Here is a 13,405-nt window from a genome sequence, read left to right as displayed (position 1 = left end):
ACTTAGTCAAATGTTTGTTTTGTTCAATTCAGCAGAGCTTCCGAGTTAGCATATAATTATCTCATTTCTTCAACTCCCGTCAAATTCAGGACCAAGCATCATCTTTTATTATCTTTTCGGAAGCACAAAAGGCATATTCATTCAATTGCGATATGTGGCCAAGTTTTAATAACAACAGATGTGATTTCTTGTCGAAAGAAACTGATCAGTCGGCGCGAAATCAAAAAAGGAGGACGATTTTGCCTTTTTTTGTTTGGAAGCTGAAAGAGGCGGAGATTAAAAAGAAAGAGTATTAGAGCAATTCTTTAATGAAATGGATGAGTTCAAAAATAGTGTTCGCCAGGTTACACAACGTCGCATTCCTTCAACATGTGCAGAAGATGAAACGATGAGGGAAACTTATAAATTTTAAAAGGCATATTTAATGGAAAATTCTATGAAAGAAGAGAATAAATGCCCGACAAGCAATGTTGATTCCATCAAATGCACATATGAGATGTTTTCTTCTATTTTGTGTGCCTTCTCTTCAAATATCTTCGACTTTGCCTTCGTTTGCACATATTTTCACCGACAAGTCAACTCATGAAATGATTTCTGCCTTATGATCTGCACCTTCTTCAGAAGACCTGTAGCGTTTTGCGCGCTCTTGTAGGGAGTCTTTTCCAACTCGCAATTCATTTCCTTGGTACCAAGTATGCTTTCCACGTATTCATTGTTAGCTGTATGCCCGTTGTTAAAGATTTATTAATCGGCATCCCAATCACCGAATGCTTCTGTTCTATCATGTGCAACAGCCGAGTTGTCTTTCTGAGTGATGCTTCTCATGAAGGCGAACAAGGGCTCTTTCACAGAAGTGACAAGGGATTCACACACAAAATACATATCTCTTCCGACACTGGCCTTGTTGGCTGAAAACACGATATTGGTGATGGAAAAGGAGGATTCTGACACTTGTGAGCCTTCATTGAACTCGATCATGAGATCACCGCCTCTTCCTCCAGAACTTGCATCCTCGATCACAGAGCAGCTGGAGAAGATGGTGTCACTCACAGAAAACGTATTGTCAGAGGCAGATGAGGCGAATGAGATGCACCCGCCATTGGTGGCAGTTTGTTGGTTCAGCTGTTCTGAGTTGATGTTGGTGATGGTGCAGTTGGCGAGGGAGAGGGAGAGGGCAGGTGAAGTGGCAATTAATGAAGAAATAAAAGAAGAAAGAAGAGGAAGTGCAGGATGAGTGGAATGAATTTCTTTGGCGATTAAGGAGCGATAGAGGATGTATGTGGAATGAGAATGTGAAAGAAACAATAATGGAAAATTTTGGATGAAGAACAAAGGGGATGGAGAAGAAAGTTTGAACGCCAAATAATCAGGAGAATAGAGAGAGATAACGAATTTGAATCAGTTGTTATTGTTGGAAATATATTCTTTTCCACAGTTCTATCTTTTGTTTTGCTGTTGAAGCTGAGCTACAAAGCTGGAATGATGATTTTGAGATGTTAAATCCAAAGAAATAAAAGATATCAAACTATTGTCTTTTTTTGAAAATCAAAAAAATAATAATTTTAATAAAATTCCAAACTTTTCCAATGTTTTTTGTCTTTATTTTCCAATTATCGGAATTGTTCAGTAAATCTTGAAACTTCTATATCTTTCTGAAGTTTTATTTATTTGTATTTGGTTCAATTTTTTAAAACTTGATCAAAAAATACATTTTCACCAAAAATATAAAAAAGGAATGAATTTTTGTTTAAATAAATAAAACAAATAAATGTTTTGTCAAGACATGCTCAATACTCATGAAAAATCAATTCTTGTTATATGATCAGAAAATACCACAATAGATTTCGTTTTTTCAATTTTTGATCTTTTTTTATGATATCAAAAAAAATCACCCATTTCTCAAATTTTAATAAATATAATAAGAGTGTATAATAATAAATGACCTTCCAGCAGCTTATTATTTTAAAATTATCAATTTTTATCAATAATTTGAAATAATACTCAAATTTATGGGTGATTATTCAAAATAGTTTTTTCTCAAGGATCGTAAAGAATTTCAAAATTCCTGTCCATACAAATGTTTTACTATTAAATATGCTTTTTATTTATCATATTATTTTATAGAATAATCAAGAATTGATAAAGGACCTTAAATTCACCTATGCCTGTAATTCTATTGATAGGCTTGAAAATATCGTCATTAAAAATTGTGATTTGAATTATTATCTCCTTGCGAAATCAACTTGTTAAATGAGATATTATATTCAATCAACAACGCAATGTGAAACCTTTTCATATTCTTCATCGGAAAAATCATCAAATTCTTTTTGGATTTCTCTGCTTCCATTTTTATTTTCCTTCTTCGTCTCCTTCGTTTTATTCGTTATCTTTGACTTTTTTGCTGCTTCCTCCTGCTTGGCATTTGGAAAAGACTTTCATCATTCGGATACATTTATCTATTTCAATTCTGCAGAGATGTTAAATGTAATCGAAAATTGTTTCGTTTCCTTCCCTTCAATACAGCAAATCAATCATTGAATTATCTTTCGTTCCAATTACCATTCACGATTTTGATGATGAAATGCCATCTGAACAAAGTCTATCTTTATATTCTAATCGTCTTTTTTGCACTCCAACATCTTCTGTGATCGATAAAAACAATGTTTTTTTTAATTCTCAACGAAATCGCCTTCAAACTTTGTCTTTAATTGCTATTCAGAAAAACGAAATATTCATTCTTGATGGAGTATCATCTGAAACAAATAAAAATGGAAGAAACGTTGTGATGAATAAAGAAAAGAAGATAAAAAGGCATGCAACAAGAAAAGGAAAATGCCTTTTTCTTTATTTTCAGAGAATGAAGGAGACAAATATGAAAAGACAATTGCATCGAAGCAATTCTTGTTTGGGGGGTGAATTGCAACAGAGATAACCTCAGAGAGATTTCTCCATCACCATGTGTATTCTCCTTCCATGTCATTGATTTTCTTGTGAATGTCTCCGACCGAGTGAACTCTCTCTCTTGTTTATCTACATTTTCTGCTTCTGTATCTGCTTCTGCAACTTCTTCTGCTTTTAGCTGATCACTCCTTCAATGTGATATCCATGATGGACTTCTTTGAATGCTTCAGGATGCGCAGCAAAGAAGAGCAACAGGAGACATCTTCACAATCACAGAAGTGCAAGAGCGAGTAGCCTCTTCACATTCCAATTATTCAGTGCGTTCTCATTCAATTCTCGCACATCAACCAAAATTTGGAGGAAATGTCAGATGAGATGAAAGTTGACGATGACGAAGGCGAAGACGATGATGATGATAACGAGGAAGAAGAAGAAGAAGAGAAAGAGGAAGAGGAAACAAAAGAAGAAACAAATAATTAGGGCTTTAAAAAAGACACTCGCAACAAAGTATTCCCATATCCTCAAAAGCCAAAGGTGCGTATTCATCAAAAGCAAAAGAAGATGACTTGGGATGAATTATGTGACAAATTTTGCGAGCCTGAAAAGTTTCCATGATCATTTTATGAAGAAACTCAGTCACTTTTGCTTCATTTGGGAGAACAGAGGGAAGAAGGCGGGGAAGGGAAGAGAGGAGCGACAAAACATCGTCTTCTTGGTCGGCATAATGGCATTCGAAATTTTGTGAAAGGGAATGAGAAGGAGAAGAAGGATGATGCTCGCTCATCACAACCATAATCTCATTTTCCTTCAGATTCCCTCCATTCATCCACTTCTCCTCCTCATTCCTCACCATCTTCTCCTTCTTCTCCATCTTCACCTTCATCTACTTCAAATGCATTGAATGTTGGGGGTCGGCCTCATTTTGAGCTTCCAAGCAGCAATGCTTCTGTCACGATGCGACAAGAAGAATGCAAACAAATTCCTCTATCGTCGTCATCATCATCATCATCATCATCATCTTCTTCTTCTTCTTCTTCATATTCCTCTTCATATATGATCTCGAATTCGAATTGTTGTGTCTGTGATTGCAATTATCCATCGGCCAGCCAGCCATCTGCATCGCAAATGTTTCTATCTGATTACACACTCAGTTTTAGAGTGTTTGCCACACGCCTATGCAGTCGAAGATCCACTTTTGGAGCACTTGTGAAGGTTTTGCTTGCTCTTGTGTTCAGATGCCTTCTCCGCCTTTGCACTCTTCAGATGTACTGCCTCTTCCTCCTCTTCATTTTCTTCGCTTTTATTTTTCTCAGCATTTTCATCACCATCATGGATATCATCATTTTCTCCTCCATCAACATCATCTTCCTTTTGCATCGTCATCTTCAATCACAGTCTGTTTCATGTCTCCATTCGGATGATTATCTTCGTTTGACTCAGCCACACGCAAATGCTTGCGGTTTGATGAGCAGTGTTGATTTTTTGGGAGAGTTGAGAAATGAAAAAGAAAATGGATCAAATGGAGATGAGAAAGAAAAAGGAGCAAAAAAATAGCAGATGAACAATATGTATATGAAGAAGGAAAAGAAGAAGAAGAAGTAGATTTAAAGAGAAGGAGGGAAAAGGAGTAAATTGTATTAATGATTGATGATTGGACTGTGAAAAAGGAAAAAGAAAATCAAAAACGGAAAAGGTGAATGTATATCTCCGATGGGTTCTGTTTCTCCGAAATCTTCATCTTCATCTTTCTTCCTTCTCTTATCTGAACGTTTCAAACAGTTCTTTATCTTCACCTTCCTCTAAGTCATCTTCTAAAGCAAACACTTTTTCATCCATCTTTGTGATATTTCTTTCATTGTCTTCCTCTCCTTCCTTTCATTTGAATTTTTTAATAATACGCTGAGATTCAGGCTTGCTTTAAGAAAATGAGTATTGATTACGATTTGTTGGTGGTTTAAGTGAGAACTTCGCCCTCCCAAATATGACGTGGATAAAAGGGTGAGATGAAAATATAGACAAAAACATAAAAACTATAAAAAAGTGTGTTATGAATTGTCCGCTTCACTTCACCACCTTCTTCTCCTTTTCGCCTTGGTCACGAATACCAGAGGGCAGGGGACATAGCCCCTCGGAGCTCTCACCTGCAGGCTGTGCAGGGATTCGGTGAGGCGAAAGCTCAAAACGGAGCAGAAAGAAAAACCACTCTCGCTTTCACGAGGCGTGGAAAAGAAAACTGCGTGAGATGTGCTCTGCTTCCCGCTCTTCTGCTGATCCAGCAGAGCAATTTCAATAATCACACACAATATATTTGGAATGAAATTCTTCTTTGTGAAAACAATCGTTCTCGTGTTGGATAGAGAGCTTTTGATTAAACTTGTATGTTCGTTCTATTTGTATCTTTCCGGACTCACGGCGTACACTAATCACTTCGGGCGTTTATTCTTTCTTTCTCTCTTTCTATGTCTCGCCCTTTTTTCTAGTCATCTCCCCACACCCTTCTGGCTCCCCCTCGCACCACTCCGCCTATCGTCTTTCCATCCGTATTCCTATTATCTCGGAGCAAACCTGTCTCACTGCGTTTTTATGAATTCGCAATGGAGCGAATCAACAAACGCAAGGAGCAGGTTTACTCCTCAATAATGAGTCCTGAAACCCCTCGCTCTCTTTTCTCTCCTGATCTTAAACCCTCCTGCCTTGCACAATATCATGCAGCGGATGAATAGAGGGACGGAAGATGTAGGTGCGGCTTTTGTCTCTTCTATCTCCCTTTCTTGGTGTGTTTTCAGGGTATCCTTGATCGGGTATTCTGCGCTTGAGAGGACCTGACAATTTGTCCAATGCTTCTCTCTCCGCGTTTCCTCCGATAAGTTTCAAACTTTTTCTGTGAGGCAGTTAGTCTGCCCTCCGTCAGCTCCATGATGCTGCGGGGAATTATGGGGGATGTCTCATCACCTCTGGGGGGTTCTATAAAATCGCTCTCGTGATGCGAGCTCCTCTCTCGAATTGGCCCTCGACTCTTCGACTTCTTTCTCTTGCTCATGTCCCCTTCTCCCTCAACTTGTGTTGTCTCTCCCGGATACTCCTTTGTTTCAGCTTCTGTATTCTTGTTGATAATATCCTTTCTTTCGCTATTTTTTTCCGACTTGTCTCCCTTTTCAGCAAGGGATACTGGGCCGCAGATTGTCTCCAGGATCCATCTCGTGTCTTGAACTGGTAGCACGGTGTAATTCTCCTGGGCTCCTCTAGAACCTGGCGCCTATCTCACGTACGCATTTATTGCTTTCCAATCTGCATCTTGTTGTCTTGCCAAATGTGTTATCACAGCGTGTCTTATCGAGTACGCGGTAAATGTGTCGTGTATTCCGTTCTCTCTCAAGACAGCCATTAATTCTTCTTTAATCCTCTGCAAGTTTGCAGGTTGCCTCTCCTTGATATCGAACCACACATGTTCCTCTCTAAAGGTTGTCTTTGTATAACCCATCCAACGTTGGAGCGCTGCAACAGCATCTATTCGTGGGTTTGGATGTTAATTTTTTTTAACCTTCACATTCTCTCCCCCTGATGTTTTCGTTTGTCCTTGAGTCTGGACAAAATTATCTTTAAATATCATTGTCTCACTTCTCATACTTTCCAGCTCTGCTGGTCTAAAAGCACCGAAAATTATATAATGGATGAGAGCTCTCCTCTGGAGGATTTGTGGGTACTTCCTCTCCTGGGTGATTTCAGCCCATTTCGTAATGATTGTCAAGTCCCACATTGATTTGTGTCGCATGCCCTTTCTCGGCTTCTCACACACATAAATTTTTGGTAATATTTCAATATCCTTCACATCAATCTTGGTCTCTCAAAAAAGGTTAATAGAATCCAGAACTTTCCGTACTGTCTGATGAATCACTCCGCTTGAGAGGTTCGTATTCGAGAGTGTTTCGGTGAACTCTACCATAATCCATTTGGCATCTCTGGTTGTGAGGGGGTCAGTGTCATCCATGCTCTCTCTATCTAGAAATTGCTTGAATTTTCGCAGGGCTCTCCACGTATCTCTCTCACTCTTCTGATTTCAAAGTATTGCTGCTGCTATGTCTTTTGCTCCAACGTATTCTCCTTATGTCAAAAAGAGGTCCCTTCCTTGGATATTTTCCTCTCCAGTATAACACTTATTATTTCTCCTGGGGGTAGTTTCCAGCCTTCCCTTCTCATCTTCGCTCCCGGTATCATGCACTCCTGAAATGTCCCCAGGGTCTTATTCTAATTCCCAAGCTGCAGTAGCGGGGTCCAGGTCTGCCCCCGCCAGGCTGGCAGAATCAGAATCGTTTGTTCCCTCTGGGCTTCCTTCATCTTCTCTTTCAGGGTCCGTCCAATGTTTCTCAGGAACGGGTGGACTAGTGCTATCTTGTTTTCTCACAATTCTTTCTTTCTCTTTTTTTTCAGAGAGGATAGTTTCCAAGTACTTCCGCAAGGCACCAGAGCAATCTGTTCTAAAATTGTCTCTTGTATTCTCGGTGCAATTTCTTTAAATATCTCTGCAACTTTCTCCCAACTCAGTGCATAGTCCGGCTTTTTCGTCATCCGGCTGAGTACATCTGCTTCTGTATTCTGTTCCCCCGGGAGATGTTCCGTTTGTATTGTAATATCCAGGCTGTGCAGTTTTTTCTCCAACGCTCTCAGTGTTGGGATGAGCGATGGCGCTCCCCTCTTTTTCTGAATCGTCCATCTCGTGGACACGTTGTCTGTCTTCAGACAAATATGGTCTCTCCTCTGTTCTTTCAGCCATGCTCCTTTCCTTTCTAAAGTCCTCAACACTGCTCTGGACTCCTTCTCGTTGATTGCAAGCATGCTTTCCTGGAGGATCCATCTTCCGTGGACATATATCTTCTCCTCTTTGTTCTCCCTCGGTATTGTTAATACTGCACCCCAACCCAGCTCTGATGCATCCGTTGTTAGTTCTGCTGGTCTGTTCCTTCTCCTCAGACTCCTTGGTCTGTTCTCTCGCAGAGTTTTCCTCCAATGTGTTAATTCTCCTAACATCATTGGGTTGGCTATTACCGTTCCCTTCCAGCCCCCGCGGGTTATCGCCTGCCTCAGCACATATTGCACACTCGTCAACCACAAACTCGCTGGCGTGTGTTTCAGTCTCACAAAATTCAGCCTCCCGAGGAGTGCTGCTAAATCCCTCGTCCTTTGTCTCCTCCTTTTCTTTGCATGTGCCATCCAATTTCGCACATCCTCCAGGAGCAGCACTCTCTTCCTTTCTTGGAGCGTCACTTCCATCCTTTCCGAGTTCCAGAGCAATCCCAGAAACTCCACACTCCTTGTGTGTTCCAACTTCAGTTTTTCCTCCGACAGAATCCAGCCCAGATTTCTCAGGAACTGGGCTATCTCCTGTGAGATCGATCTCAATGCATCCCTGTCTGGGTGCATGAGGAGAATGTCGTCCAGAAATATCACCAGCTTTACCTTCCAATGTTCTCTGATATATGACGCTACCCGTCTCATTATCTTCGTGAAAACTCTGGGAGCGTCCTTTGCTCCAAATGGCATCCCCACGTAAGTGTAGCATTGCTTTTGAAAGCTGAAGCACAGGAATGGAATGAGTTGTTTGTTCACTTTGACATGCTGGTATGCACTCGATATGTCGAGAGTGGTCATCTAATCGTTCTCCTTCAGGAGTTCCACTATTGTCTCCTGGGCATCCATCTTGAAATGCTTTCCCTGCACTTCCTCGTTTAGCGCCCTGCAATCTAGTATCTTTCTCCACTTTCCATTCTTCTTTATCACCATGAATGTCGGATTGAACCACTTCACCTCCGACTCCTGAATGGGCTTCACCACTCCGTCCTTCAATTCCTCCTCCAAGAGGGATAAGTAATTGTTCGTCATTTCCGTTGTTCCCCGAAATTCTTGTTTGTATTTTCTCTCCTCGAGTAAGGTTGGGGATTGGGAACTTTTCCATCGAGCTTTTATTCCACGGCTCACTAGTTTGTCTCCCCCAATCTTCTTCCACTCGCTTAGCCTGTTCACCAGTCTCCCAGGAAGTTGCTCTTACGGTGGTCCAATCACTGTACTCCCATTCACTTCTGGCGTCTTGTGGCCATGCTGAATCTGTGTATCCTCTTCCCCTTCGAGAGTTTCTGCGATTGCTGTCTTCGAGCTCACCTCCAGTGTGCTCCCAATTGGGGACCCGATAACAGTCCCAGAAGCTCTCAAGACTCAATTCTCGTTCCTCCTCTCGCTCATCTGTCTCGTCACTCGGGGATATGTGGAGTCTTCTTCTGTTCTCGTTGCCTTTTGTTGCACATCTTCAATCGATATCTGTCTCTCCGATTCTCCTGTGATTTCTCGTTCTCTCTCCTTCCTTTGGTCTAACGAGCTCAGAGTCTCTTTGACGTTCACCTGTTGTTTCTGCATTTCTGTCTCCGATCGCTTCTCGCCCGGAGCTACGGTTGCTCGTTGTGTATTCATATCGCTGTAATTTGCTTCTCTCTCTCCTCTCTCGATCTCGCGGCAAAGCGCGGACTCCTTCCCCCTCGCCTCTTCCAGTCCCATTGGCTCGATCCAGAAGCTGTACCTGTAGCTGGTCCCCCCCGAATCCTCTGGGGAGCTGGGGGAGGGGAACTGTGATCGAAGCAACTCTCCCAGGTGATGCTGGGGTATGCTGTGGAAGGGCCTGTGTTGATCACCTTCTTATCTTGAAAATCGTGAAACTCCCATCGAAGCCCTGCTTTTGGAACTGTCTGTAAGCGAAGCCCTGAGCGTTCCTGCCTGTGATGTACCTCCTTGAGCGTCAGCTCCTGGCTGCGACAAGGCCGAAGGCTGTTGGGGAAACTGGTGATACTTCGAATCCTGAAACATCCCCCTCTGCTTGAAAAAAGCTGGTGCTATTTACCAACTTCCTCAGGTTCTCCGGAACATCTTTTGACATTCCTCCTTCAAAAAAGCCTTTCGCGCTTTCCCAACCTGATTGGGGTATAACCTTTTGTAGGTTAATTCTGCTAATACAGTCTGTAATAAGCGCATAAGCGCAAAACAGTCCTCTAAGCCGCTCTTTATCCTCCTCAAACTGGTGAGTTCTCTTCAGCTCCTTTGCTGTAAGGGCTGCGATCGCTTTCGCTGCTTCAAAGCCCGATTCGAGGGCAGGCTGGAGGCGTTAAATCACTCTGCTCGCTTCTAATGAGTCTCTTTTCCCCTTTGTTGTGATGTCTGTTCTGGCCAGCGCAGTTCAGCAGTTATCTTTTCTCTTTGAATTTTTTTCATTTTCGTCATCTTCAACTGGAGTTGCATACAATTTTCCTTTGCTATTTCGGAGGCTTTGAAGCGAAGAGAACAATACACCAAGGGATAAGATCATCATATCATAATTGGCACCTACTGTTGAATCTTCGAATGAATCTGCTGTGGTTTCATCTCACACCTGAGACAAAATACTGTACTACAACGTTAGGTGGCAGAGGATTGACGTGCCTAATGCAGCTGTGTTGTTGTCACTTCCATAGCTGCAATCACTTCATTCACTTTATTCACTTCAATCACTACTGAAAGCACTCCGAGGTATCAATGTTGGCTTTCTGCGCCAAGCTGAACAGAACGTGCTGTGTCCGCTCAATGAATGATGCTTTCCGTTCCATTTCTGGCTCTGCTCCCGTTTCTTGAGGACTTGCAGAGAAAGAAATCGTTAAAGAAGCAGATATAAACAGCGGTTGATGTAATGCGATCCTGCCAATCTGCAATCCGCTTGATCTATCACTTGCTTCATTGGCCACTGAACGGCTGGAGAACCGATAGAAGCAGTCGAGGCGTGCGGAGTGATGAAGCTGGTCAACAAAATGAGTTAGCGAATGGTTGCAGTGAATGAAGTTGGAGAGATTGCGGAGAAGGCGCTGGAGGCGGTGGGGCAGAGTGGCTGATGAAGGAAGATGTGGTTCTGTCGCCTGCAGCGATTGTACTGAATTTGCAAGAAGAAAAAGAAGAAGAAGAAGTTGGAAAGGAAAAGGAGGCTAAACGGACGAGCGAGCTGGCGGAGCAGCTGCAGGAGAAGGACAAGATCATCCAGATGCGGGAGAGGAAGATCCTGGAGCTGAGCGAGAAGCTCAACGTAAAGATGAAGGAGCTGCAGGAGCAGCTGGTGGAGATGAAGTGGAAGGAAAAGCTGATCGATATGGGGATTGAGATGGAGAAGGAGCGCTAGACGAAGCAGGGCGGATTGGAGAGTGAGGACAGTGAGGGAGCAGGGTCAGGGGCAGGAGTTGGTGCACGTGAACCGTTTGGCACGCTTTCTTCGTTGTCGTCTGCGGGAGTTGAGGTGGTTTCGTCTTCAACGAAGTGGATCCTGCCATAGGGGCTGCGAAAAAATTTACATGAGAAGTTTGCAGAGAGCATCGGGGATTGCAGCACTGCGATGATCGAGTCGGATTCCACTTGGAAGGTTGTTGCTGAGAAAGTGACGAGCGGAGCGAGTGTTAATGGAGAAGAAAACAGCAATGGTGGAGGAGAAGACTGATTCGAAGGAACAAAGTCAGAGACAAGCAAGAGATCAGAGAAGAACGGCGCTGGGGCCAATGGTGGTGGAGGTGGTAGTGGTGAAGGAGGAGAGGATGCAACTGTGCATCAGAAGATGAACTAGATGAAGAAGGAAAATGAAGATGCTGATGAAGCTGTTGGGCTTGCATGTGCATAAGACAAACGAGCAGATGGCTCTGTTAATGGAGGTGATTGAAAAACAGCAATTGGTCCTTGCACATAAGTTTCTGCAGCAGAAGAGAAGCTAGGTGGTTTGGAAGGTGATGATCCGCTGAGAAAAGCTTTTCCGGTTAAACGTTGCATGTGTGCTGCTGTTTGGGAAGTTTGTGCGAGAGTTTTTCATGGAAGATGAAAAGTCATTGTTCCTGCTCTGATTCACTGTGTTGTTTGAAAAGGTGCTGCCGAAGCAGCTGATAGAAAAGAGAGAGAACTTCCTGATTGTTTCGTTCCAGATGTGCAGAAAGTGAATCAGCACGGTGCTTGAAGACACATCAGACAATGGGATGTGATTGCATTTTTTGAATTTTAAAGTGCTGAATCCGGAGAAAGAGAAAGTTAACACACTTTGTTTTTTGGGCTTCTGCTGGATTTCTTTGGAAAAAAAGAGGAGAAGCATTAGAGAGCAATGAAGGCGTGGAACCTGTGGATCTTCTATATGCTATATTCTGTGGTTGGCTTCTGAGATACAGACCTTCCTGTTCAACAATTTCTTTTTGCTGAAATTCCAGCTGCCGGATATGTGTTCTGCAGCTTATATGAATGTTCCTCTATCGTTGTAAGAAAACAAAATGATAGCGAAGAGTGCAATCAGGAAAGAAAAAAAAGATTGAGCATGCTTCATGTTGTGTCTGTTAAAAGGAAGGGTGGAAGTGGTGATGAGTGAACAGGCGGAGTCAATGCAATCAGTTGTGATAAAGAAAGAAGGGAGGTGAATGTCGCACCTGATGACAATGATGCTGGTGGAGCTGGTGGTGCTGCAGCTGAAGAGGGAACGAGGTGGAAGTTGTGATCCGTTTTGGGCAATCGCTGAGGGAGAGACTGTTAGAGATTATATTTCATAAGGCAGTGATGAAAAAAAGAAATGTATAATGATGAAATAATTTTCATTCTGTTTCATCTGCATTAGCATCGTCCATTTTCTTTCAAAAAATTATTGATCCATCAAATAGCTCCATTTCTGTAAATTCTCCTGTTATATATGTCTAAATTTTTTTGAAAAGTTCCATGACTTTAATTTTGTCCCACAAAAGATCAAAAAAGATCACAAAATTTTGATCATTCCATTCCCATAAAAAATAATATTTGTTATTGTGTTAACTTTTTTCGCTCTTATCAACAATAATTGAGTTCCAAATACGCAAATATTATATTAACTTTTTTATTTTTTTCGAATTAGCGTTGGGAAATATCATTTTTCTGTTTATTTGTTTTTTATTTATTATTTGCATTTGTTTTCATCTTTTTCATTACATTCGTTTGAATATTCGTTTGATATTCTGAATAGAAACGAAAATTTTGTCATTATTACTTGTTGGAATAAGAATAGATGAAAAGTTGCTTGTTTTGTCTTTTTTTCTTGTATTTTTCAACAAAAAAATTCATCAATACACAAAAGAAATAATTGCACCAGATTTCAACGGTTGTGTTCAAAAAAACTATTACAAACTCAATAACAAAAATTTTAGACAGAATTTTTAATTTAACAAAAGCAGCATATTTATAATGAAGGGAAAAAAAGGTTCTCGTTTTTTGTTTTTAAGATTCAATTCTTGACTCACATTTATTTTCGCTGTTATTATTTCATTGGTTTATTAAATAACTGATTGATCTTTCAGATGCTTCTGCTGCATCTGAGTCAAATTTATCGGAATCAGAGACTAACAATGATATTGAGAGGTGCTTAAAGATTGAGATGCCTGATGTTGCTTGTGCGCATGCACAGCAAATGTTATTGTTAATAAGCGCTGTAGACTCTTTGCGGGAATGTTGT

At 41.4% G+C, this 13,405-nt stretch overlaps 5 protein-coding genes across 5 annotated transcripts; 2 read left to right on the top strand and 3 right to left on the bottom strand.

The window, feature by feature from the left end:
* Positions 1-814: 814 nt before the first annotated feature.
* MONOS_6632 (uncharacterized protein) lies at positions 815-1,234 on the top strand (the record flags this gene model as incomplete). The annotated part of the gene is made up of 1 exon (XM_067876877.1): positions 815-1,234. The coding sequence occupies one exon, from the start codon at positions 815-817 to the stop codon at positions 1,232-1,234; it is 420 nt and encodes a 139-aa protein (XP_067723446.1).
* A 2,840-nt stretch (positions 1,235-4,074) lies between these two features.
* On the bottom strand, positions 4,075-4,284 carry MONOS_6631 (uncharacterized protein; the record flags this gene model as incomplete). Its single annotated transcript, XM_067876876.1, has 1 exon — positions 4,075-4,284. The coding sequence occupies one exon, from the start codon at positions 4,282-4,284 to the stop codon at positions 4,075-4,077; it is 210 nt and encodes a 69-aa protein (XP_067723445.1).
* Positions 4,285-5,377: 1,093 nt separating this feature from the next.
* On the bottom strand, positions 5,378-6,889 carry MONOS_6630 (uncharacterized protein; the record flags this gene model as incomplete). Its single annotated transcript, XM_067876875.1, has 5 exons — positions 5,378-5,474; positions 5,724-6,157; positions 6,347-6,408; positions 6,529-6,685; positions 6,782-6,889. 5 exons carry the CDS (start codon positions 6,887-6,889, stop codon positions 5,378-5,380), a joined length of 858 nt encoding a protein of 285 aa, XP_067723444.1.
* A 522-nt stretch (positions 6,890-7,411) lies between these two features.
* MONOS_6629 (uncharacterized protein) lies at positions 7,412-9,444 on the bottom strand (the record flags this gene model as incomplete). The annotated part of the gene is made up of 2 exons (XM_067876873.1): positions 7,412-9,064; positions 9,196-9,444. 2 exons carry the CDS (start codon positions 9,442-9,444, stop codon positions 7,412-7,414), a joined length of 1,902 nt encoding a protein of 633 aa, XP_067723443.1.
* A 1,357-nt stretch (positions 9,445-10,801) lies between these two features.
* Positions 10,802-11,083, top strand: MONOS_6628 (uncharacterized protein; the record flags this gene model as incomplete). Its single annotated transcript, XM_067876872.1, has 1 exon — positions 10,802-11,083. One exon carries the CDS (start codon positions 10,802-10,804, stop codon positions 11,081-11,083), a length of 282 nt encoding a protein of 93 aa, XP_067723442.1.
* Between the last annotated feature and the right edge of the window lie 2,322 nt (positions 11,084-13,405).

The sequence above is a fragment of the Monocercomonoides exilis genome (genome assembly GCF_001643675.1).
Source record: "Monocercomonoides exilis strain PA203 chromosome Unknown scaffold37-1059404, whole genome shotgun sequence".
NCBI lineage: Eukaryota > Preaxostyla > Oxymonadida > Polymastigidae > Monocercomonoides > Monocercomonoides exilis.
This window is presented reverse-complemented; position numbering and strand designations above follow the sequence as displayed.